The following is a 25,861-nucleotide window of genomic DNA, read 5'->3' on the forward strand; positions in this document are numbered from 1 at the left end:
ACATCAATGCCCTGACCCAAAACCGAGTCTTAGCAGCCTTATGCTGATACTTATGATAACGAGTAATATTAAACCATTCTACCTATTAATGATTCTGGGGGGAAAAAGCAGGATGTGCGTGCTGGGGGGCTGCTGCTCTAAGGTAGGCAGAGGTCTCATTTAAAGCCAGAGTCTTTGAAGGAGAAGCTCGTTATGCTTTATATTGTGTGGGAAAACACAGCTCTAGAGTTAGAGGGGCAGCCACCAGGCGGGTGTTGAGGAGGAAGGTCGCTGAAAAGGAAGCAGTGTGGCAGAGGCAGACGTAAAGATTTCTGAGCGAGGGAGAAGCTCGTTGCTTTTACTCTGCTCAGGGAAACAACCTTATCCTCATATCAGAGGATTCAACCAATACACCTGCCTCGCCTCGTACCATTCGTCTGGTGAGGGGTCTGGAGCACAAGTCTTGTGAGGAGCGGCTGAGGGAGCTGGGGGTGTTCAGCCTGGAGAAAAGGAGGCTGAGGGGAGACCTTCTCACTCTCTGCAACCCCCTGAAAGGAGGGGGTAGCCAGGGGGAGTCGGTCTCTTCTCCCAAGGAACAGGCGATGGGACAAGAGGAAACGGCCTCAAGTTGCGCCAGGGGAGGGTTAGGGATATCAGGAAAAACGTTTACACTGAAAGGGTTGTCAAGCATTGGGACAGGCTGCCCAGGGCAGTGTTTGAGGCACCATCCCTGGAGGTATTTAAAAGCCGGGCAGACACAGTGCTTAGAGATACGGTTTAGTGATGGGTTTGTCAGAGTTAGGTCGATGGTTGGACTCGATGATCTGAAAGGTCCCTCCCAACCTGGGCAATTCTGTGATTCTGCCATAATGGAGAAGCCCTGAAGAAGAAAGGGGCTGGTTGGTGGAATGATCTTCCATCGGGTACCAAGAGCCAGGTACTGCCTGGGACTGGAGGACTTACTCAAGGAGTTACATAGAGCTGGGATAAAGTACAGGAACAAACCAAAACCACTGCAAGTGCTGACTTTTAAAATATTTATATTTGTACTGACATAACCTACACATACAGATAAGCTTTATGTCATTACCAGAGATGGCCCCCACCAATGGCATATGTGACTCTCAGTACATAACACCTACGTCCTCGCAACACCCCTGTGAGGGAGGGAAAGGCCGTGAACCCCATTTCACCGCGGGGAACCTGTCAAAACTGAGCGACTTTCTCATGGTCCCCCAGAAAGTCTGCTGCTGAGCAAGGAGCGGTGCGTGGGCTTGCAGAGAGGGCAGCTTTTTTTTGTCAAACACCCTGCGCTGCCGACAGCTCCTCTGCTCCATCACGGCCATTTCTGCTGTAAGCCAACGGCCACGAGCAGCAGGTGATGTCAACTAAGTCCTCACAGGCATTAAAGTGATCATAAAACAAGAACAGGGGCGGGCGGCGGGGGGAAGAAAAAAGAACCTGTGGAAAGACTAATCTGATTTGTAACCAAATGCCAGTCTTAAATGCTTACCATGTTCCTAGTAACAAAGTAAGTGCATATAAAAAAAAAAAAAAGTAGTAGTACTTTAAGAAAATGTGACTTTTTATCCCAGAATCGTAGAACATAAGGCTGGAAGAACCCCAAGGGGTCATCAGGTCTTTCCCCAGCTTCTATGATCCCCCGTGGTTGGGTCCCTTCAGTAGATGGAGCTCATGGTGCTGTCTTGGCTGCTTGTTTCAGAGCTGTCCAGTGTCACATCAGGATCTGCATCCGCGCCATCGGGATCTGCTTGGTCTTTAGCAAAGTTGATGAAAACCTAGAAGTTTAAAGGAAAACATTCAGTATGTGGCAGCATAGAGAATTTATACTATGAATTAGTACATAAAAGGAATGGCTGTTTGTTTGACTGTGAGCCTGGAGAGAGTGCTCAGGAATGGAATTCACACGGGCTTTGAGAATTGCGAATGTTGGGCTTCTATGGGCTAATGTAAATAAGTGGATGTGCCACTCCTGTACTGCTGAGTCGACACCCGGGATGCAAAGGTAGACATTTCTGTACAAAACCTACTTGTCCTGCAGCTCATGTTTCAAAAGTAGAAGCGAAGTAATACCCGTGCGGTAGCTCATTTTGATCGCAGCGTAATACAGCCATATTATTACTTTATAAACCCATCTGTCTATATATAATTGACATCCGTGCACGCACAACTGCGTATTATAGATATAGGTATATATAATCACATGTAAGAGTCTTTGTTTGAACAGTATCTAATGAATACATAAAATAGTCTTACTAGAACACAACCTGCAATCGCATTCGCATGTACACAAATCCAAGCTGTCCTCCCACAAAACAGGACGGGGGGCTTCCTGTTGGGACTTTGCGGTTGGGACATTTTGCGGTTTGTCTGCCCGGTTCTCTCACCGCTGCCCCTTATTAAAACAATATGGAGGATCTCCTCCCCCAGGTCTCTGTCTAACAATTCATAGGATTACAGGGCTGCAGTTTTTGTTCCTGCCTCTGGGACAGACCTATTATACCAGACGCTGATGCTCAAACAGGATGATTTCTTCTGGATGGTCCTTGCAGCATCCCTTCAGCTGCTGTGCTTCCTACAAGATTTTAATGCCAGTGGGAACGTTCTTCCAGGGGCAATTGGAAGGAACTTAGCCATGAAGCTAGGTTTGGAGTAATGCTGCATGAACTTGCAACCCAAATACAGTACGAAAAAGAGCAAAATCAAGGAAATTTCCAGGATTGGTGGGAAAAGTCCACCACTGGGAAGCCCAGCACTGGGCTCAGGGGTGATTCACGTAATCCTGCCCTTCATCCACACCCACGAGGCTGCTGAAATCAGCAGTCACTGAGGTAAGAGCAGTTCCTCTATGCTACAGGCAGCTTTCCATGCACGTTTCCTAGCACCAGCACAGGTATCCGGAGGCAGCAGTACTGATAAAGTAACCCCCAGAGGAACATAGATGGAAATCCCTTTCAAAATGTAGTCTATTGTGTGCAGCAGTCCATTATGCGTAACCATCAGTCTGCTCCCCTGTTAACAGTTTGAAATGGATGGCCACACATCTTTCATTCCTTACCTCCTCTAACGTTGTTTGACTCACTGAGAAGTGCCTGATATCGAAGGCTGCTTTGCTGGCTTCCAGGAGATCAAATATATTTGCTACGCCTCCTGCAGAGACCGGAACGTGATACTCCACCATGTTGAAATGCCGATCCTGTGGGGACAGGAATGACGGGGTGAAGTTAAGAGGTTGCTGCCTATGAAAAGCCAACAGATCCAATGGCTGAGAATGAAAGCAAAGAGGATGTGAGCCATGGGAGAATGAAGGGGCAGAGGGTGTGTTCTCTCCTTCTGGCTCCCAAAGGTGAGGAATATTATTGTCTGGTATTGACTGGTGTTTCCCCATGGGAAGTTTTTGCGGGTTTTGTGACTGGGAGATGATAACTAAGCCGCAGAGCTGGAAGCTCGAGGGTAGAACATAGCATTTTCCAGTGCCAAGCCTGCTGCTTTGATTAACAGAGAGATGGAGTTACGGACAACAGACAGGATTCGTGACTCAGTTACTCTGGTTTTACAATTATTCAGTTACTAGAAGCACCCGACCATCTCATGAGACCATCTCATTATCCTTCGTGCAGCCCAGGCTTCAGCGGGGACCATTCACAGAGGCAGAGGGTCACCTAACAGCTGCCTTACAGGACACTGCACCTGTTTGGCTGAAGTTATTTAAGCCACCAAGGAACGTGGGTGCTCCAAGCCTCGGACAACGTTGCTGACGGCACTGACAAGCGTGTGTGTTTGAATCCCTTACACCCTGAGAGCACAGATCTACGTGTGCGGTGTGTTACAAAATGTCTATCTTGCGAGATCCTCTTGGTTAATTTGAAGGGATTGAGAGGGCCTCTCCTGAAAACATTTGTCCTGCTTACCTTCAGGCACGTATTTGGAAAGTGTGACTTCATGAACTCTGTCAGCATCTCGGTGTTAACTGTGTTGCTATTTAAGTGCATCTTCACAGTGAATCCTCTTCCAAACCTAGGGGAAAAAGAAAAATCACAATTAACACAGTAGGAAAGAGAAACAGATAAAGAAAATCCCTTGGGAGTGCTGCACGGCCTCTTTGGGGAAATCTAATCCAAGCAGAGTGCAGCCTGAACGGGGTCAGGGTTGTTAACCTGGAGTCAATCTTAATAAGCAGCCGAGCTATTGTGATAACTAATAAAATCAAAGCTCAACCCTAACATGCATTTCACATTTTCAGCGGTGAAGAGATTACTTTGGGGAACACATCTCTGGGAAAAAAGGCTGTGAGAGAGTGGAAAGTGCATCAGTTAATGCAGAATTTCAATGGTGTAGTAAGAAACAAACCAGAAAATGACGTTATTTTGACGCCTTGTTAACAAAGGTCTCATGTTCCGAGCCCCCGGAGCTGTAGGTTAGTAACTCCACACGCCGTTCAGTGAAAGTGAACGGGCACATTTTACTGACCTGCTCTTGATATGCTGCAAAGAGCCGATGCACTGAAAACTCCCGTTCACCATAATAGCCAGCCTGGTACAGAGGGCTTCACATTCTTCCATGCTGAAAAACCAACCCAGAAACTCAAAGTCATTGAGAAGATATAAAAAAATATTAGTTATTTTTGTGATCAGAGACTATTAGTTTCCCTAGAGTACTAAAGTGTTGTGGGTCTCTGTGGGCACCCACATTCACTCACAACAAACCCCCACACCTGGCTTGGTGCCCTGAAATTCTGCAAGGACCAAAGGGGAGTGTGAAGGACGGACCTCTCCATACCTCCTGCAGACCCCGAAACTGGAGACCTACCTGTGGGACGTGAGTATCACCGAGCATTTGTTCTGCACTTCCTCACTGATGATTTTCCAAAGGTGGCGTTTAGCATTTGGATCCATTCCAGAGCTCGGTTCATCCTATTGGGGAAGACAGGACTGAATGTAAATTTGCACTCAGAATCTGATCTTCCTAACACTTGTGCTCTTTTTAGGTTCATCGTTAGCGTTATGTTTGCTAATAAGGACCCAAAGGAGAGCTTACAGTGGTACAGGTCAGGGAGAAGGATTATCTTCAATTGCATTGTGGATTTGACTGAGACATCCTACGCTCCCTTCAAGCAGAAGCAAGTCAGCTTGACTAAGAGCTCCGTCCTCACTGCCCTTTGGAACTGCGCAGCTCTCCTGGCGACTAGTGGAGACTCTCAACCTTCGCTGGACTCTAGAGGAACTGACTGGTGCGATAGCACCGGCTAAGATAACCCTACTGTGCATTTTATACCATGGTGTTTTAACGATCCGTAAACACCACAGGCATAACCTCAGACAAGAAACTACCGACTGGCACTTGGTTCCCACGTGCACCTGCGTTTTGCCTCCTTCGCGCATGCTGATGAAGCAAGTCTTGCATTTCTCCATTTAGAGAAAGACAGTAAGCCGGAGATGGAAGATGGTTTACTATCCCCTGTCTTATACATTGCTGATAAAACTGTTAGCCAATTGTTAGCCAAATCGTTATTGTTGAGGACAATGCCTTATAGAAGGCAGAAATAAAACCGCTTGGGTTCAAGGCAGCAGTCAGTACAGAGGAAATTTCCCCACCTTCTATTTTCATTGAGATTTTTTTAGCTCAGAAAAGCAGCTAGAGCGCTGGTGCGTGTGGTCAGAAGTAAAGGCAGGAGCGCTGGGCTCGATATAAGTTGGGGCAAGGGAGATTTATGCCCACTAGGTATAAAATTTAATACTGGGAAACCTGCTCACAGAGCACTGCACACATTCAAAACACCGCAAGCGGTGAAACTGCACAAAAAGGTGTGTTTCAGCAATGGCCCATCTCGTGGAAGAACTGGAAAGTTCAAAGTGATAGACCAAAGGGGAAGCCAAACCTAGAAAAACAGTTTTATGTTCTAATCCTGAGGGAAGGTGCTCATTCGCTTTCCTACAGATTTGGAGCCTTGGATGCCGCTTTTCTTGCAAGACTCTGCAGGTTAGTCGATACACAAAAACCAAGAAAGAGCTGGGAACAAGGAGAGTTTAATTGGTAAATATAGGATTGATTTTTGGCCTCTGAAAGATGGCTAACAGAGAAACCACCAGACTCGCCACTCAATGCCCTCAAAGAAAATTCGTGTGCTTGCTGGAATCTAAACTTTCCTCTGATGCATGAGCTGTCAGGCTGAGTATGGGCGTTTGGGGAGCGTCTGGTGAGCTGCGCCTGAGGGGGTTTTGCTGGACTGTCGAAGGACCCCTGCCAGCCCACGGAGCTGCTCATCCTTCCCCCACCAAGGCCCCATTGCTCACCAGCAGCAGAATCGATGGATTCCCAATGAGAGCCAGAGCAGTCGACAGTTTTCTGTTGGTGCCATAACTGCACATGGAGGTGACTCTGTCTTTGTAGGCCATCAGATTCAGCCGGTAGAGAAGCTGGAGTACAACCTACGGGGGCAAGAGCACTGCTTTCGCAACAATGTCCAGACATAACTTACCATGCGCATATCTATTTCTCGAAAGACTAATTAAATCACTGTAAAGGCTCTCAATAACTGGAAAATGCTTTCAGTCAAGCCCCAGTGTCACTCACTCCTTTGATGTCTCTCTCTGGGATGCCGTGGAGCCTGGCGTAGTAATACATGTGCTCTTCCACTGTCAGTAAGTCATCCAAGGCATCTTCTTGAGGACAGTAGCCAAAGAGCGACCAGTGTGCCTCACTAATGTCGTTCAAGGACCTGTGTAAGGAAGTTGGCAAGTCATTTCCAACACACTGAATTTCCAGTGCGCTCTGGAATTAGACAGGAGAGAGAAAAACCCCTTTCTCCTGCTTCCTACCCCCTTCCCCAACCCTTGAAGGAAAGTGCTATGAATTTGCAGACCTTCAGCTTTTAGGCCCTCCGTTCTGCAAAGGAGGAATTGCATTTGCGGCATCTGTTTGCCACGATATCTAGTACAAAGCTCTCCAATTACCACCAGCACTGCAGACGGCACGGCTGCCACCAAGCCTACTCCTCTTAAAGAGCACTTTGAGATGAGTCCTGCTGGTCTCCAGGTACCAGCTCAGGAGCAGGATCACACTCAGCTGAGGATACGAGTCTGATCCCATTTGTAATGGAATGAAGTGGAAAAAACACCACCGAGAACAAAGAGGTACGACAGCAAAATGCAGACCCCTAGGGAAGCAACCATACCATCCTCAAAGGATGAAATTCCCCACCTTATTTATTTTTGCTCTGTTTTGAATGTTTTGGTTTGTTTCAGACTTTTACATTTCTTTTCCTTTGCCATCCAGCCTTAAAAACCGCCCCCGGGCTGATTTGCTCGCGTGCCTGCCCCAGAAATCACATCCTCCGTACCCAGAATGATCCTGGACCCGCAACTTTCCGCTGGATGCTCCGATGTCACCTGTCAGCATCTTAAAGATGGTCGTCTTTCCCGCTCCGTTCACACCAAGCAAGCCAAAGCACTGGGTTGTGGGAAAGAAAAGTAGAAATGTAACCACGCTGTATTTATAATGCAGAAATATTGCTCCGAGATGAGTGCTCAGTGCATCTTGTCTCTTCCTTTTCGTTGGACCCTTGAGCAAGATGAATTGCACAAGAGGCAGAGGCACTCGGAGGATACGAACGTTATAATGGAGGTTGTTTATGGTGCAATATACTGCAGATTATATTAGGACCGTTTGTTTAATACGGTGAAGAATCAAGGATGTGTCTCTAATAGAGTCATTCCTTTTACTGCAAGGTGCGTTTTTGCCGCAAGCTCATCTGACAGGCCAAATCCTGATCGTCTAATTTGTACAAAGCCTCCCGTTGACAGGAATGGAGCTACTCATAGGAATGAGGTGAGTGAGGTTTGTGCTGTCATTGGTAAAACCTTAATGCGGCACCAGATTTTTGTCAAATAATCTCACTAATGCACTACATTAATAAGATTAAGAACTGGCTCCCTGTAGTGCAGTTCAGTAGCTGCTGCTAAAATCTATGTTTTATTGCTAAGGTTGGAGCTGTGCAGTTGTGCGTTGCATAAGCAATCACCATTGGGCTGATAATTACTATTATTTTGATATGATTAATACAAACCAGCAGATGTGAAAATCCCGATGTGTTGGGACAACTGCGGATGCACAGCATCTGTCCAAGGCTCTCCCCCACCTTGAGGTGCATGCAGGGACAGTATCTGTGCAGGGCCATGGCCTCTGCTGACACCAGCATCGGGCTGACTTTGGCCAGAAGTTAGAAACCTTGATGGCAGTTGTGGCTTGGAAAAAATCCTCTGCCGGAAAGATCAGCGCCACAACCTCAATGTGAGGCTGCTGTCCTCCTGCCCAGCACCCTCCATCCTTTCGTATGCTCAGTATCTCAGTGGGACCCAGGCAATTAAAAAAATCACTTACCAAGGATTACTTCCAAGCTTCCCCACAAGTCAGGTGCTCAGCCTGAAGCAGGATCTGGGCTCCAGAGGCCCCAGGAACTTTCCCCTGGCTCTCAGAGGTGCTCCCCGTGCTCCTGTCTTTTCTCACGAGTCAGTGTTTTTGCAGGTAACTGCACTGACGTGACCAAAGAACGATTTTTTCTTTGGAGTTAGACTAAGTCCTGATTCATGAAAAAGTGTTCAGCTGAAGTGATTTGTCTTTCCCTGATGGGAAAATACAAGCAGATGAACCTGCCTCACTGTCTCCCACGCAGTTTAGGTGAATAATTGCAACTGGACAAATTCTGCTGTCTTCATTTACCATATGGTAATTGACAGCGACTCCCCAAGACCGCACTGTGCTAGGTGCTCTACAAACACAGATGTAGACATTTTGCTCCGAATGCAGCTCCATCACTGTCCCCTCACTCTTTCTAGGGCCTTCAAACTGTCACTTGGTGTCCCAAATCCACCAGGAGCCATTAGTCACTACCATAACCCCAAGAATCAATAAATAAGGCAAAGGAAGGAAGGAGGAGGTCAGGGCAGAACAAACCATCACAGTCATGCTGGGACAGTGGCAAGGACTGGGAGAGAAGACAACAGCAGAACTGTGGATCTGTTCCCATTTCCCTGCCCAGGGGGGAAGGTGCCTGCAGCCTTTTCCTCATGCTTTTACCTCTCCAGCAGGAATCCCGAGACTGATATTTTTCACAGCCACGATGCGTTTGTGAGGAAGGTGGTAGATCTTTGTAAGATTCTGGAGCTGCACCACATCGAAGTCAGCTTTGCCAGACTCCACCCGGTTCCTCTCTGCCTGGACGTCCCCGTCCTCCTCAGCCGCGGGTGGCAGAAGCGATGCTTTGCCATGTACTCTGTCAAACAGGAACCTACGGGGAGGGCAGAGAGGGGCCCTTACCCTCTGGCGAGCAGACAGCAGTGGGCCTGCGTACTTGAGACACTCAGGAGCCTTCCCGTGAGATCCCAGGGCGTGCGAACACGCACAGATAGACAGTTTCTATTCTCTCCTGGTATTTGTACCATTTAGGGAATTAAAAAACCCGATGTTCTCTTTCCACCTTTTTTTTTTTTCTCTTTTTCAGCTTCTGAGCTGGAGGACGTCCCACCTGGTGGACACACTTGTAATGCAGGTGATGGGACTGTTGTTGCTCCTCCCTGCGTGCACCCAAGCCAGAGGAGACGGGGAGATTCAAACGCTGTCAGTGGACTGACTCCTCTTACCAACCAGCTGAACATCAGCCCACCAAACCCAGAGCCGTGAAACGACGGCCATAATCTCACCCAGCAAGGACTACCAAGGGACTCTGGTAACCCATACCACTATTAGTTAATACTCTAATTACTGGTAGGTACTGGGACTGCTGCCAGAGAAAACTTACTCCACATTTGCAAAGTGTCTTGGGAATTTATGGGCTTCATAATTGAAAATGATGGTACGAGAGCCCAGAAATAAACCACCGAGCACTGGCTTGGTCCATTTTCATTGCAAGACTCCAGATGTTACTTACTGTAGTATGTTGTTCCAGACTCTCTGAATCATCCTGTCATGAACTGTAAGACGAATGACAAAAAACACAGTGCCCTGGATAAACATGGCAAAGAGCTTAGACGTGGTCTTGTCCAGCTCAAAGGTTTTGTCGGGGTAGTCCACTCCGTAGGCTTTCAAGAAGCCCAGCAGTGCCTGATCCTGCGACAGTTCAATCAAGCCATAGCCAAAGCAAAATTGTGGAAACAGAAGGAACGCATGCCGTAAATTTTCAGCAAGATCACGCAAGCCCTGAGAAAAACAAAAAGCAGCAGAGTCAGTCACTGTTGTTATTCATAGAATAAATTCATAGGTTTTACTGTGGGACTGAAGTGTAACAATTACATTGGGATTTGCTTGTGTCTCAGAGCAGAGATAAATTGAGAGCAAAGAGCTCTGGAGGCAGCTCATTTCAAAGGCACAAGGTTAGAAAAGTCAAGAGGCGGCTCAGAGGTTGTGATCACCCATAGTAATCAGCAGCCGGTTCCCAACGCCGTCCCTCGCTGCTGCTCCAGCCGCCTCACCCTGCGCATGTGGCAGCCAGAAACCCACCCCCAGCCTCAGCCGAACCCTGCTCCGCACTGCACTATGCCTCCCAAAACCACACCGCTGCTCAGCCTTCCTGCTGTGAAACGTGGCCCACTCCCCCGCAGCACTGTCCTGTTTTCCTCGGACAAACATCTCCATAAAACACAACTTTTGGCTTTAGTAGACAGAGAAGGGTTTTTCCAGTTAATTCATGGCAAACCAGCCCAGTGCACAGTCTCACGAATTCTCATACACAGAGCTTCAGTACATTTCTAGCAGAAGAAAGGATTAGCGCACACAGCAAAGTCGAGAGGCGGTAAATTAGCATGGAAAGAGACTGAGTCCCTGCCACTGTCTGCACACGTCAAACTCGGGGCAACAACATCCAGTTGTCACTCTCCACAATGGTTCGAGGTTCCCATCAACTTTTTATCAAACACCTACACCCACCTCCTGCCCCTTCTCCGCACAGGCAGTTTTCTGCCTCTCTTTTTGTATTCTTCCCTCTGTCACCATCATTTCCGTCTTTGCTGGGGGTGCAGATTTACAGACAAGCAAGATTTGCATTTGACTCATGTCCCATCAAGTCCCAGGACAAGCGTCCTCTGCTTGGTCTACCTCAAACACCTTGAAGCCAGCCAGCTGCTAAGGACCTGATCGAACCCACCAAACTCAACAAGAACCTTCCTGATGTTTCAGCAAGGATTTAATATTAGTAGGATTCCTACCTGATCCGTGGCCTTTTCCTGGGAGAGCAGAAATACAACCGAGTGAGTGATGATGGTATTGATGCCAAAGAACAAGTTGACGCAGACATAAACGATGAAGGCCATTCCTGTTTCTTTGAAAAACCCAGCCAGCAGGTACATCCATGAAAATGTTGCATATCTATAAATTGTTAACAGTGCGGAGAATACTACAGTAACTCAAAGAGCGATTGAAAACAAACAACTAAAGAACTCTGACAATGTAACAGTTCTGTTTCGGGATGCGACTAGACTTCCATATTGCAGGAGCTTAAAGGACGAAAAATGGCTTTGTATCTGTAAGGATTTGAAGAAAAGGTTTACGATACATACTTTGAACATGGAGCCCCAACTGAAAACAGATGGACCGGGCCTGCAGAATTCAAAGCCGGGGAGACAGTTCTGCTAAGTTTTCCTGAATTGTGCTACTGTGGTTTTTTTCCCTCTCTGATTTTGAAATGCTTTTATATCTTGAATTTTGCAGTAGTTCAGTAAGCATCTGCTTACAGCTTGGGCTGTCACTGTGACCTTGAATACTTCATACCCTCACGTGGAGTTTGCTTTGAATAAAGCCGACACGACAACAGTCGTTTAGCTCACTGCTCCTGGAAGGAGCAACTAGTCACCATTTGTAAAGCGCGTGTTGTAGAAAAAAGCCCCCGTATTCCTCCCTTGGATCTCAAATTGCAGCAGCCTGCAATATCCAGTTCCTCAGCCTGTGCAATGATATTTAAACAACTGAGCTCCACACTCACCCAAACAGTAGCAGCAGAAGAAATACTGCCAGTAAGTTATTGTTGTTGCAGAAAGCCGGTATCTGGAAGGATGAAATAACTCCTATTGAGAGTCCAATAGGGACCATAAAAAGTACCTGCAAAATGATATTAAAAAGATGTTATTAGGACGATAATTCTTAAACATTTTTCTAGAACTATGCAGAAGCAGCAACGCCAGTTCTGAACCTGGTCCCACAAGCGCAGCTTGGATTTTCTATGGGAAACCAAGTACAGGTGGGGTCTCTGTCCGCCAGAGACTTTCGGAGTCTTGCAAATGAACTCCCACAAAGCCATTTTGAATAGACTAAGCCTTAACATTCAGGGCCGTGGGCAGAAAGTGCCTTAAAAAAAGGTTGTGAATGAAAAATACCCCTCTGGGTTTTCTGTTAGACTTGCAGTCAGACCACTTCATTGTGCCCTATAAATCCGGTCTTTATAATGTTGAGTCAAGCCAGGGACCTACCAAACGTCTGCCTCGAGAGATTCCTCTCTTCCCCAGCTTTGGGATTTAACAGAATTTACTGGCAGGGATTCTCTGAGAAATATCAAGTTGCCGAGAGCGCTGGATTAGTTTCATCCCACTGAATACTGATTGTGGCAAGGACCCTGGGGATTTTTCCGCAGGCTGATTTGCAAATATGCAGTGCTGAAGCGAGGGCGCAGATGAGGGAAGCAGAGGCATCCTCACCCCTGCGACTCAGCCAGGCCAGGCTGCAGCCACGCTGCCCTCAGACCCCTTTCAAGCCCCTTGTGCAAGGCAGGGGACACTTGTGTGGTGTCCTCATCACACCAGACCCTTTAAGCAGGCAGCTTAGGCTGTTCAGTGGTGAGCACCGTATTGTTAGGACTGCTTTGTAAGTGTTAGGAAAACACCTAGAAGCACACTTGCTGCTGTGCTCTGCAGAAAGAGTCCAGGCTCACATTCCCCAAGGGATTTCAGCCCTTTAACCCTCACTGCATCAGAGGGGGCTGGCCACCCAAACGCCCTTGAAGATTTCATGTTTTCAGGAACGGATGATATCACTGGGATTTGAAACTGCATCAATAGAAATTTGTCGGATACGTAGAGCTCATCACCATTACAGCATTGCTGGCAATGCCAAAGCTCACAAGCAGAGATGGTCTGCACTTGCAGATCTCGAACTATGTGAGGGTTTGACATCGTGCACCGAAGGTAATTCATAAGACACAAAGCACTTTAGTCTACAGACACTGTGCATATTTATCCTCTTAGCCCAGTGATGCATTCCAGCAGTGCTATTAACCCTCTTTACCAGGAGGAAACTTAACTTCAGGGAGAACAAGGGCATGCCTACGCCACGTAATGCAGCACAGTGCTGGGGAGCTCAACTATCTATAGGAACAAGGTGGTAAATCTATACAGCGCAGTGCAGCACTGTAGAAGGGCACTTGCTCAGGTTCTGGAAGGCATATAGCTTCATTAGTAGCTTTCCTTGGCTTAAAAACCTTCATAATATACAATCTTAGAGAGAGCGTTCAACCCAGCAATGGATTTTTGCTCAACGGGGGACTGTCAGCTGTGAGATGTCAGCTAATGTCACACCCTGTACTCCCAGGGTTTCCAAAATGCCTGTAGCCTCAAGCCCCAAAGCCTTTCCCGAGATGCGTAAAGACATGCGAATCTAGCCCCGCAAGCTAACAGAAAAGCAGCTTGCTGCTTGCATGTTAAAACTGAAATCAAGCTCTGGCCTGTTCTGTGTTGCTCTCGTACAAATGTGCTGAGTGTTTTGCATACACTCGAGAGAGAAGGAATGCCTTCGCTTAGCAAAATCCAGTGTTGCGGTTCACATTTAATAGTCTTCAGTGTCTTGGAGAACAATTACTACATAACACTCTTGGTAGTAATAATATTAAGAAGTCTACGCAACCAGCTTTAAATAAAGAACTTTTCTTCCTCTGCTGTGTATTGCTACTCTTGGTGCATTTAAGAACATGAATTATTTACCAGGTCATAAACGAAGTTAGTCACCCAATAGCTTGTCATCCCGAGGCCTGAAATGTGCTGCAGTTGTTTGGCTTTGGTTTGATGTTCTTTGACCACATAGAGCACAAAGCTTGCCGTTGTGATAGAGTAGCCAACCAAAACAGACATTGAGACTATGATGTCGAGTAAGCTGTTGAGCCTGGGGAGAAAGTGGAGAAAGATGTCTCTGGTGAGTCAAAGTGGCAGATTTCCCTCATCGCACAGGCGTTGTTTAGAGCTCAGCAGCAGAGAGGTCCTGATTCTGTGCCAGCATCTTTTGCTGATGGTAATTACGCCCAGCTAAAAGGACTCACAGCACTGACTCATAACACCGTGCCATAGCACTGATTGGAAAGGCCAAAGGGAAAATTATGTAATTATTATTATTGTGCCAAAGCACAAAAACGTGTGATGCTGTAACTGTGACCTCCACATCTATATGGGATTCTACAAAGAAAGCCTAACGGGGATCTGGCAGCTCTGTGGCAAGCAGGATGCTATTCTTGCATAGGGGGAATGAAGACAAGGAAGAGAGCAGTTTCATCATTTAGAGAAAGATATTCAGTAATTTAGGCTGCTTCATGGTTTCCAAGAAGCTGGTTTGCTTCTTTTGAAGCTAAACAATTCAGGCATCAGCCAAATGAATCTTCTTACATTACTTGTTCTTGACTCTGTCCTCCAGGATATGGGTGAGCTGATAAGAAAATACCTACAAGAACAAAAAGAAAAGAAGTTGAAAACGTGGCTAACTTAAAGCTTCCTTCACCAGTTCCTGAGAATGACAGTAATACAGAAGACTGTGAATAGAGAAGAAAAGCAGATCAAAAGCTGGGTTTTGCTCTGTCATCTCGGTGTGATCTTGGGCAGAATTTTGAGAATTTTTTCTATGACTTGACTTCGACGCACAGCAGATCTGAAATACAAACCCCAGGCCCTGTTTCTGCATCTATCATCTGGGTGACAGTATCATTCGCCTCAGTAAGAGCACTCCCACACCTAAAATTAGGCACACGCTCATGGGTCCATATATTTTAAGTTGGATTCCTCAACATGGATGCATTCAAAACTGGTGGATATGTTTCATTTTAAAGTTGCTGCTTGATGATCTCACTGCATTTCACTTGTTCTTTTATCATCAGAAACAAATGGTTCCCTATTGGCTTTCTCTACAACTCTTATCTTGCTGATATATGTCTTTCTCAATACGGACATCTGTTGAGATGCTACCGTAAACCCAAGTAAGCTACAGGCACTGTTGTTCCCAGTTTGGCAATGGGTTAATTCTGAACTATTCTGTCTTACGCAGCTAGGAAAAAAAAAGAATCATTTTGTCCACGGGAACTAGCAAAAAATCTAGTTACTGTGTTAGTAAGCCCCGTGTGATGTTTTCCAAAAAGACCCCTTAAAAATGGGTTTGTATCAGGCACAATTTTCTGCTCACATGCATTATGTTCAGAAGATTTGGTTTAAGTACTTCTTTACCAAGGAGAACATCTATCCCAAAATATACTACTATTATTCATCACAGTGCATTTGCTGTTTGGAGGCAATTTGTGCCTATAAAACCAGTGGTTTCTAATAAAACGAGGAACTTGGGGGGTTCTGGTGGGACAGTTCTAACCTCCAGTGTAGGTCTCTGCCTTGGTCCCACCAAGATACCAGCCCAGACTCTAAGACTGTGGCACCTGAGAAAGGGTTTAGGCTAAGATGTTAACGTGCCTAAAAACGAGGTTCTCAATCAGTATTTAGGCAACTAAGTAAATGCCTTGCTTCTCAGGGAGTGCTGGAGCACCTCGCGCTGCTATTAAATCCAGAGAGATTTGCTAGAACACACCACCTCTGAAATTTAAGCTCCTTACAGCCAGGTGCCTGACTTTCAGCGGTTATACGAGGAAGAACTATTCTGGGCTATTTTCTCTAAGAACGAGCATTCCGACATGGGAGCCATAAAGGATGAGACTTGCGGGTTTAGCTGAGCAAATGCCGTACTGAGCAAATAAATTTGAAAGGGAAGATTTCATAGGAAATTTATTCCAGAGGGGGAAGAAAAACTCATTCTTGTCATCAGGGAGAGAAACGGAATTAAAATCTTGGGCTGCTGATAAAGCCACACACAAACAGCCAGGAAATGTTCCCCTTCTCTAAAAGAGAGAGAGAGAGAAAGAAAGATGCCGTCTGTCTAATCTGCTAATACTTCCCTATAAAGCCATTCTCCTTTACTGAAGCTTAGGCTAGGAGTCACAATTTCCATTTCAATGCTTTCTCTTTTTTGTTGGTTGGGATTGAGAGAAGAGAAAGCACAATATACATAAGTCAAAAGCTATTATGACTTGCTTAGTGACAGGGTAAAAAGCTTTTTATGTATTTTTTAAAAATATACGCAGTCTAAGTCAAACCTTTAAAGCAGGACTGGCACCTCTTTCAAACTGCTGAAGTGACAACACACTTTTATCTGGCCATTTCAATGGTTCTTAAACTGTCATTTATTTGTCACAACAACAAATAGATTTAGCTGCCAGGAACATACCACACAGAACGTCTGTTCGATTGTATTTCAAACTGGATTTACACTACCCTGGGGGAGCAATCCTCATCCATTCATTTTATTTCCCCCATTCTACGGCTTGGATTATTAGTGGGAAGCAGAGAATTATCTGTCTGGTCATTTACTACTCAGCATTTCTTTCCAAAAATATGTAAGTAGCAGGACAGATGGAATAAAAACTGCCACTGTTCTTTCCCACTGAAAATTGTTATTTTCCTGGAAGAAAACTTTCCCTGTGAAAACTTTCTGACTGTTCACACGAACTTCCTGCCTTTGCTCTCGCTACGGCATGTGTTGGGAATACAGAGACAGAGCAAGAAGCTTCACTGCTTAATAATTCAGCTGCTCTGGGACGTTCCTGCCGCTGCAAGTGCCTGGCTCAGGTCTCCTCTCTCCGCACCCGGACAGGGGCTGCAGCTTTGTGATCCGCTCGTGCAGTGCACACCGAAAAGCTTGAACCTTCTGACCTGCACGGCACGGTGCAGATCTCGAAGGTTTAAGGCGGTGGGTATTTTAGGATGGCAGGGGGGACGAGGCACTGATTTCGCTTGTTGTGAGGGGAGTTTTGGTGCATCGGGATGCGGAGGTGGGAAGAAAGACATGCTGTGTCGACTTGTAATCAGCGTTCTGCTGCTGCTTTAATTCGTGGCACGACACGCAAAGCTTCAGATCAGATGCCTTTTCTATTACAGTTAAATTCAGACACATCAGTAAGGAATAGTCTTATGAGCAAAGAGACACCGTCACCTGTGTCACTGTCACCTGGAGGGGGGGCCAGGCGTGACCAGGACACGGCTGGAAGGGCCCTATTTTTCAAAGCAAATCAATCGGTAGGGCATTTCTGCACACAATTGCTACTCTTGTCAGATCCCATAAATCTCTATAAGATTTCTCGAAATGGTATCAACATAAATCTTTCTCTTCTGCCTGCACCCGCTCCAACCTCTAGAGACAGGCTTATTTATACATAGACATATTTGTGCCCACGCTGCACCCAAAATGTGGCCTGAGCCGTAAATGGTAAAGATAGGGTGCCCTGGTCAGGAATTTGGGTTGCTGCATTATATTACTGAGGAGAAGCCATGAGAACTGATAACCCCAAATGGGCTGCTAACACTCCTTGGAATCTGCGTAAGTCGCATGTCAGAGGGAAAATATAGCTGAAAATTACGTTTCTCACTTAATCTCACCCTCTCAAACACAAACATACACATACCCACGCATCCTGAGTTGCTCTCAGCAGAAGGGTGACATATTAAAATTGACTAATCTAAACCACCCCCTGAGATGATCTAAAGTACCCTTCTGATGCGTAACTAATGGGCACCTCTCAAGAGACAGCTATTTCGGTACCATGATGACAGGCAATAAATCAAATAGCAACCATTGGCATTTTTTGGATGAAGGAAGTATTTTATATAGGAGCTGGGGTCTTCCCTCTCCATCTCCCCTGAGTCTTTGACAAAAACAAATGAAATATGTGATTTATTCATGTTTTTCAATTCTGTTTTTAAAGGAATTGCATCATTGGGAATAAAGAAATGGCCTCACTGAAGTGAAGGCAAGTGTTCTCATCGATTTCATCAGAACCAGGATATTCCCCCCAAAGGGGAGAAATTATTTGCTCATGTAAAGGGACACTTACCGTATCTGGAAGTCTCATTTTTTGGCAAGTTAGCTCGAAGAATGAAGTTGTTCAAGCTGTTGAGATAGGCTGGAAGGCTGTGATAACCTTCGGGATTATACCACACCTGCACACAATTGAGAAATTGAAAGAATTTGGGAGAGAAACTGTTACTAGTAACATTTTGGTTTGTTCTGCTTGCACAAATGAATCATTCCGTGTTGCTATCTAAAGTCATAATCTCTACAAGTTAATGTCCAATGATTAAACCACATCAAGTACCAAATGAGTATAAAAGCACATTTCACTTTCAGCACGACAGTCCCATCAGCTTCATTTGCCTCTGGGAGAGAAGAAAGAAGCAGTAGCTGGGTATGTGACATAAAGCATACAGACACTTGTTTTCTTCTCTGTAATAAGCTGGTCAGATCTGATGAACGCCAGTGGTGGAGACCTCCCAAAGAAGGCTAAGCAGTCAAATGTCTAAGATCCCTTGAAAGCCAGACAGAAGAAGGTTGCTTTTGGGCAGAAAGTAGCCAGTCGTCACTTTTTCATTCAGCAACAGCCTTTCCCTCCTCATGATAACTTTTCTTACCTACACCACAATAAACCCTGGGGACTGAGGGGAAAAAGTCAGATCAGAGGACATGCACTTTGGGGAGATTTACTATCACCGGCTTTAGGCAGAACCCACAGCACCCAGGTTGGCGGTGTAAGTTACCTACCCAGGGACAGAGAGCTGAGGCTATTAAGGTTAGAGGCTTAAACACAGCCCACAGCATCCACCTTTGCATATCCCCAAGTGCCGCGTGCTCAGTGATTTCATTCTGCTTGCCCTAGCAAAGCAAGGACTAGAGTCTGCCCTGCTTCCAACGCTATCAAGGTTTCCGGATATTAAATCTGACATGTGATAAACAAAAAGCAATGCTTTCAGATCTAAAATGAAGCTGTAAGATCGGTGGGGTGAAAATACCTGCAAATTCATTACGTGAGCTCTGAGTGTTAGTGAAAAAATAAACCCTGTGATTCCCTTTTCTTGGAGCCACCTCTGAAAACACCACTGCTCTTGCAGGAACACCCTCCTGGTAGGTTTTGCAATGGGATCACAGGACTTTCTCAACTCTCTTGCATTTCCCTGCTACCTCAGATTTCAGCTTCGGTGCTTTTAACGCTGATGCGTTACAGCATTTTCACTGAGCAGAAACAGAGAAACGGGTATATCAGAATCCAGCAGCCAGCCCTAGTTAAGGTACATACATTCTGTCATGAGATAAAGGTGCTACTAATTGATCTTTTCACCTCTGTATAATAAAATTATGACAGCAGAAAAATTGTCTCCTGCTAGCAAGATAAGTCAGACCAATAAAGAAGAATGGGGAGAAGAAAGGAAACGAACTACAAGTCCCTCCCACATGAAGCTGCAGATTTCAGAGGGTTTTGCTTTATTTTCTGAAATAGCCCTGAACTCAACATCACTTCTTCTGGGTCCCACGCTGCCCGTGCTAGGATGAGCAGGCAGAGGTTAGTTACCTTAGTCAATGTTCTGTTGGGGGGCACCGGTCTGATATCGAACCGGAGATCTGCTGTCAAAGGCAGCCCGAAGCTCCAGCCGCCATACCTGAGTGAAAAGCAGAGGGAAATGCATTGTTATCCTCATTCAAAAGCTTCAATACCTTCGGTTGGTGCATGTTAGCATGCCACTCTCACCCCAGTTAATTCTAGCTTGACTTCAAAGAACTTAACCCGGTTGCCAGAGTCCTTGCTTGGGGGAAAAGATGGAAACAGAAACTTGGCAGCACTATCACAAAACTGTGCTGAAAGCCTCCATTCGAGAAATATTTTGGAGCCATGTGGACTCCAAACTTGCTCACCTACCACACTGGAATACAATGACTGCTTCTTACCCAGAAGAAGAGCAGCTCAGTTTAAATCAATGGCAGACGAACACGTTCCTTGACAACCATAATGTCAGGCTATTTTTGCCCCAAGACACGCTGCACAGCTGTGCTGCAGAGTCCAGACACACTAATAGCCCTAACAACCCCACGGTGCAAGAAAACGTTCAGCCTCTAATTTCACCAGAACAGACGCACTTGTTGAAGTGAAGCACACACTGAGGCTCTTCAGAGAATCAGACTTGGAGGAAAGTCTCTCCCCAGGGTTTACCTCATGACAGACTGTGTCAGACTTTCCTCTTTTTAAGCATTTCTGAGTCAGACAAAGACTTGTCTGTGGATCCAACTGTCAGCTTACGAGGTGATTGACATGTTATCCCTAGGCTATCTCTGCTATGATCAAGCAGAGCACTTGCACAGACCTTTATCTTTAACTCCGTAATTGCAGGACGTTTTACCTCCTTTCACCAGATGCAGGGAGGCCTTTCTCAACCCCTACTGCACTGTCACCTCTTCAAGCCCAATGGATATGACATGTATAAAAGGCTGCTCCCGGTACCATTCAGAGAAGAACTGGAGGTTTATGCTCTACCGTTTTTGCAGGAAGTCTTTGGTAGTTGCCAAAATGTAGGTCTCCACATTGTGCCCCGTGAGGTTATAAACTGTCCGTGTGGAGAAGGTCCTTCTGTGAGGGGGAGTGTAGTTCGTCTGTGGACATGTCTGAGTGGAGACAAATGAACAAGAATGTTGGTGTCTGTGTTTTAACTAAAAACTAGCATATCAGGACAAGATTGAGAGCAGGCAATGGCGACATTCTGGTGCTGGGACTGATTCCTACAGAAGCTGATGATTTGCAAATCAGGGTAGAGAGCCACACGGCACACATCCTGCATGCCGTCCTGAACATATTTAGCAAGGTGCCTAGAAACAACCTTTGCTTAAATCTACACTTCAGTTCTACTGACATCAGTGAGACCTTGAAATGTGCTTCATGCTATGTTGGAAGATTTTTGCTGAATTAAGGCTGATCCTACTTAGCGCAGCATCAGAGTGACTGCGCAGACAACAGCAGAGGGCAAAACAACTCACGGAGCAGAAAACATCGTGGTAACCTCAAATTCTCATCTTGCATTTCACAGCAGCTACACTCTACATTTTCGCTTTACTGTCAGTCACTGGGAAGATTTTCCAGAGCTTCAGAGAAACCTTGGATTAGTCCCGAATATATAATTGAACATGCTGAGGGGCAAAGTCACATCGACTGTTTCATAAGGTTGAAGTGTCCTAGTCCTACCAGACAGTATGCTGGCTACTTCTTTCAGCTTGTCCATAACAAAACCCCTGGCCTCCCCCATTGTGTATCTCTTCATAACTTTGCATCAGAATACACGAAATAGCTTCCTTCTCGCTGAGGAACACCTGCCTGTGCCTGCTAGAGGTGAGTCGGCTTCAAACATTATCCTGACTTACCAGAAAAATGATGCCGATACTTTCAATGATATGAAATTAAGTGTATGCCCAGAAAAACCACATAAAATAACTGCATTTTAAGGAATGACTAGGAACATTCAAGTAAGGACATGCTTTATCTTAACAAATGTCATCACGTTGCACCTTGAGTCTGATCTCCTACTGGAAAAAAGCTGGAGAGGTGAAGAGCACTGGAAGGAGGAGAGCTCAACTTCAAACTGGACTGTAAAATCGTAGCATCATTGGGGTAGAATCTGCCTCTTCCCCATGTGCACATAAAGACGCAAAGCCCAGCAGTGCCCATATCTAGTTCTGTATGTACCACCACAATGCAAATCACTGATGTTATTAATCATTACTATTTATAAGAAGGAGCAGAGTAAAAGCAGACAGATCTAGACTTTGCATAAAGTTGAATTCTGAAGAGCAAACAGCAATAATAGCTGTGCTTTCATATAATGACAGTGCTTGTATAAAATGCAATTTTCCTCTTGAACACATGTTTCACCTCTGCTAAATGGGACAATCATACCACATTCAAAACCACCGTTAAACCTTTTCCCACCACGGGGAGGAAGGCAGATATATGAGCATGCGAATCTTCTGAGGATGCTGTTTCCTTTCCTGTCCCCAAACTGGTGCAGCCAGTGGTTAACCAGTGTACAAAATCGACCAGGCCAAAGAGAGACAGGAGGAATCCAAACACTGAGTTCCCCTTCATACCATTCCTGCCCACAAAACCACTCCCACCATACAAGACACCCCAAGTATCCCCCCAAACTCCCTCTCTTTTGGGTTTATTCAAATTACCTGGATGCCATCTGTGCAGTTGCAGGCAGAATACTTAGTTCTCTGGTTTCCACTGATAATCCATGGGCCAAGCATGTCCTCCTTTAAACACTGCCTGCAAATGAACACATTTCCCTCTGAGGTTCTCTGTGCTCAGGTGTGCAAACGATGCTAATTGCTGTCGTGTTTAATGACAGCAAGGATGGCAGCGAGCAGCTTCAGCAGCAAAGCAGACCTCCTTGTCAGCCCTGGGTGCTTCAGGGAATACCCATCCTCCCGCTGCCGTCAGTGCCTCTCGGCAGAGAGCCCTCGCTGCTGCTCTCCGTGCCTGGCTTTCTTCAGCTGATTAGAAGGAACCCGGACACCACTTCATTCCCACAGTAGACAGCTTAAGGAGTTAGCACGCAAAGGCCAAAATCATTTTACAATGCAGAAATAAGGGCTATTGCCATCGCAATAACTGGGGAGTCCTGCGATGGACTGCATTGACTGGGCAGTTGCTGTAACAGCTCAGCATAAATATTTGCCTGCAGATATGCGACATGCATAAGCGTGCAAGCCTGCCCAGGCTTTTACTACCAATTCCTTGAAAATTTATCTGCAGAGCCCAAAAGAAACCAGCCCTCATGGCGCAGCTTTTAGATACAGATAACAAAAGCTATGCTGAGAACTTTCCAGGTGGGCTCAGTGTTATAACTGGGATTATTGGGGAGGTAAGGCCTACATCCCAGATCTGAGAATAGTTTGCTCGCATCCTGCCACCACCAAAGCAGCTCCCTTGCTCCTCAAAGTAATAAAGGAGACCACTCGTGGTGGTGAATACTTCTTGAGGGAAGCAAAAAACACCAGCGTCAAGGTCCTGGGACTGTGTGGAAGTCGCAGTCTCAGCCTTAAAGCACAGTGTAGTTTTCTGGTTTCAAGAATATCTACAGTTCTGTGCTGGCAGATGCCAGCCTTCGCTCCAAGCCGCGCGGGAGCCACGTAGGCTCTCGGCAGGGCTGAGTTCTGCCTCACACCAATCGTGACTACACAGCTCCCTGCTCAGAACTGACTCGCATCCCGCCGGCTGAAGTCTGCGAGCAGCGCAAGCTTGCGCCTGCCTGCCAAAGGCCAGTTGGCCGTCTCCTAATGAGCTGGAAGAGGCTGCAAGTCAATCTGAAGAGAGGCAGGAAAGGGTTTTTTTTCTCTGCATGTGGCACCAATGGATGAAAATTCTGCAGATGATGAAAGATGGTTATTAAGATCTAATGGCTAATCGTGCTATGTCAATTCTCCTGCAGATTCAGAATTTAAATGGAAGAAAACCAAGAACTACTTACGAATTGCTTTCATTCATGCATGTGTTATCCGTTCCAGGGAAAGCAAGCATCGAAGCAACTAAAGCATCTGTGGTTTCATTAAAATTCCTAAGATTTAACAAAGGAAAAAAAAAGAAAGAAGAAAAATGAAACATGTTCAAGGTGCTTCCACTACCACTGAGCTGAGGAAAGCTGTCTGAATGAAACAGGATTTATTTAAGATGCTAAATAAATGGTTATTTGTGGTGCTGGCCTTGCAAACCACTTAAGCACATGCAGTACATGAGGGCAGGTTTAAAAGGACCGCTCATCGCTTAGAGCTGCACAGCTACTCCAGTGATTTGCTGCCTCTAGATCTAAGCAAGATACTGATGAACTTTTGGACAAGCAAGATTCTCTTTCCAGGGAAAAGGCGTCTACTGCAATTTTCAGGCACTACTTCCAGTTTTGTCTCAGTCAGCTCTCATTTGTGAAGCCTGTTTGGTTTTGGTCATTCAAGAAGATGCTTCTTGCTTCTGACCCAGCTCTCTAGCAAAGATCCATCAGGGGAAGCGGAGAACATTAGGAACAGAGGACTCAGACATGCAGTTCTGGCTCATTCCCTCACCTAGCAGGACTGAAGTGGAAAGAACACCTAAGAGCAGATCTGCTTTAGAGCTAAATTTTGTATTTCTTACTTAAAACTGAGAACCACTGGAGAAAGACAGCAGTTCACCTCATGAAATCAGAATGATACAAGTTATAATAATTTTTGTGATAGGATTTTTAAGCACAATCAAATAATGCCGTGGTGACATCTTTTAATGGCACTGAAAAAGCGCATGCCCTTCAAATGACTGCGTGCCTTGGACTAGTGGGGCCCGGGCAGGAGAGGGCGATGCAGGCAGTCAGCCAGGCAGATAGAATTTGATCCCAGAGCTGTAATATTGGAGACGACTGATGTGGGGACCTCTGTTTCACTTTGGGGAAAGAGTGTATATATATTAAGAAAATCCCTTTGGGGCAGTATGGCTGTCACAGGGCTGGAGGACTCCAATGTGGAACACAAAGAATATTCCTCACATTTCATAGTTAATTCCAACTGAGAGGTTGCTTTTCTAAAGCTTTCTGATTGCTGGTCTGAGCCAAGCCATCTCCCTGAGAGACCCCTTAGGAGCAGGATTTCTATATGTTATCTGCGTAACAACTACACAGATAAAATAGCTACCTACTATCTGCGTAACATGTTTACACGAGGTCTGCTTAGAAATAATCCTGATGGTAAACTGGGTTTAAGGATCACAAAGAACACCACACACCCAAAGAAGTCTGCCTGGTCAGATGTGCCGTACAGAGAGGGGGAAAGCATCAGTTCGGGATATTCGGTCTCCTTAGTTCTCAGTGTCCCAAGTCCCATCGCAGCCATGACAAAGAGGACCGGGAGGATGACCTGGGCGATGAAGCCTCTCACATCCCGCCGGGTATGGTGGAACCTCTTGATGAACAAAGCCGATGTCTTCTTAAGCAGCAACGGCAAACCCTGCAGGCTTTTGGATCTAATCAGGAGCTGATCTGGGTACAAAAGAAGAACGCGTTTTATCATGGATCAGTAGTTGTGAAATGCAGGGAACTGATGGTTATAGTACCCTGGGAATAGATTTACCTTCCTGCACTCCTTTACAGATGGCAAGTCAAAACTGCTATGGAACAAATGAAAGGGTCAGACTTGGGACAGGACTCAGATTTTGGCTTTTGAGTCATAAACTTATGTAACACCAGTTTTTTGTTTAATTTCAAATGCGTACATGTAGTGAATTCATTTTGAGATCTTGCAAGAGGAACACAGGCTTCTAGATGCAAAAAGTTACCTACATCCTACTTTCCCAGCTGCAACTTACAAGGAAAACGTATTATTCTTTTATATTTGAAAACTGAAAATTTTCATAATTTAGAAAGCAGGTCTAATAAGAGGATTCTTATAGTAATTTCATAATTTAGAAAGCAGGCAAATCAATAAGAGAATTAGTTCTGAAACAAGAAAACAAGGCACACAAATGAATTGATCATTTGCATGGACTGGGTTGTGGCATACTGAAAGCAGAGCCAAACCCTGTGCAACCTATTCCAACTTTATGAAATATCAACCTGTATAACCCAACACGAAGCAAATCCTTTTCAGTGGTCTCATGAGGGGTGACACAAACCACTTCTCTACGCGTATGAGTTACTGTTTACAGTAACATTTACAGTACAGGTCAGCTTTGAGAAACAAGTATGAAAATACC

General features: G+C 45.7%; 1 protein-coding gene across 1 annotated transcript in view; it reads right to left on the reverse strand.

The window, feature by feature from the left end:
• Positions 1 to 1,032: 1,032 nt before the first annotated feature.
• ABCA12 (ATP binding cassette subfamily A member 12) overlaps positions 1,033 to 25,861 on the reverse strand; it is a 65,941-nt gene continuing 41,112 nt past the window's right edge. Inside the window, exons 33-52 of the mRNA XM_063341130.1 lie at positions 24,896 to 25,148; positions 23,619 to 23,705; positions 22,321 to 22,414; positions 20,633 to 20,760; positions 19,676 to 19,763; positions 18,167 to 18,272; positions 14,631 to 14,685; positions 13,959 to 14,136; positions 11,972 to 12,087; positions 11,199 to 11,358; positions 9,926 to 10,194; positions 9,076 to 9,286; positions 7,340 to 7,449; positions 6,574 to 6,718; positions 6,294 to 6,428; positions 4,810 to 4,913; positions 4,471 to 4,563; positions 3,912 to 4,017; positions 3,059 to 3,196; positions 1,033 to 1,778 (exon numbers count right to left, since the gene is read on the reverse strand). Coding sequence (XP_063197200.1) covers positions 1,659 to 1,778; positions 3,059 to 3,196; positions 3,912 to 4,017; positions 4,471 to 4,563; positions 4,810 to 4,913; positions 6,294 to 6,428; positions 6,574 to 6,718; positions 7,340 to 7,449; positions 9,076 to 9,286; positions 9,926 to 10,194; positions 11,199 to 11,358; positions 11,972 to 12,087; positions 13,959 to 14,136; positions 14,631 to 14,685; positions 18,167 to 18,272; positions 19,676 to 19,763; positions 20,633 to 20,760; positions 22,321 to 22,414; positions 23,619 to 23,705; positions 24,896 to 25,148 — 2,696 coding nt within the window. The 3' untranslated portion in view covers positions 1,033 to 1,658. The remainder of the gene's footprint in view (positions 1,779 to 3,058; positions 3,197 to 3,911; positions 4,018 to 4,470; positions 4,564 to 4,809; positions 4,914 to 6,293; positions 6,429 to 6,573; positions 6,719 to 7,339; positions 7,450 to 9,075; positions 9,287 to 9,925; positions 10,195 to 11,198; positions 11,359 to 11,971; positions 12,088 to 13,958; positions 14,137 to 14,630; positions 14,686 to 18,166; positions 18,273 to 19,675; positions 19,764 to 20,632; positions 20,761 to 22,320; positions 22,415 to 23,618; positions 23,706 to 24,895; positions 25,149 to 25,861) is intronic.

The sequence above is a fragment of the Chroicocephalus ridibundus genome, chromosome 7 (assembly GCF_963924245.1).
Source record: "Chroicocephalus ridibundus chromosome 7, bChrRid1.1, whole genome shotgun sequence".
Taxonomy (NCBI): Eukaryota; Metazoa; Chordata; class Aves; order Charadriiformes; family Laridae; genus Chroicocephalus; species Chroicocephalus ridibundus.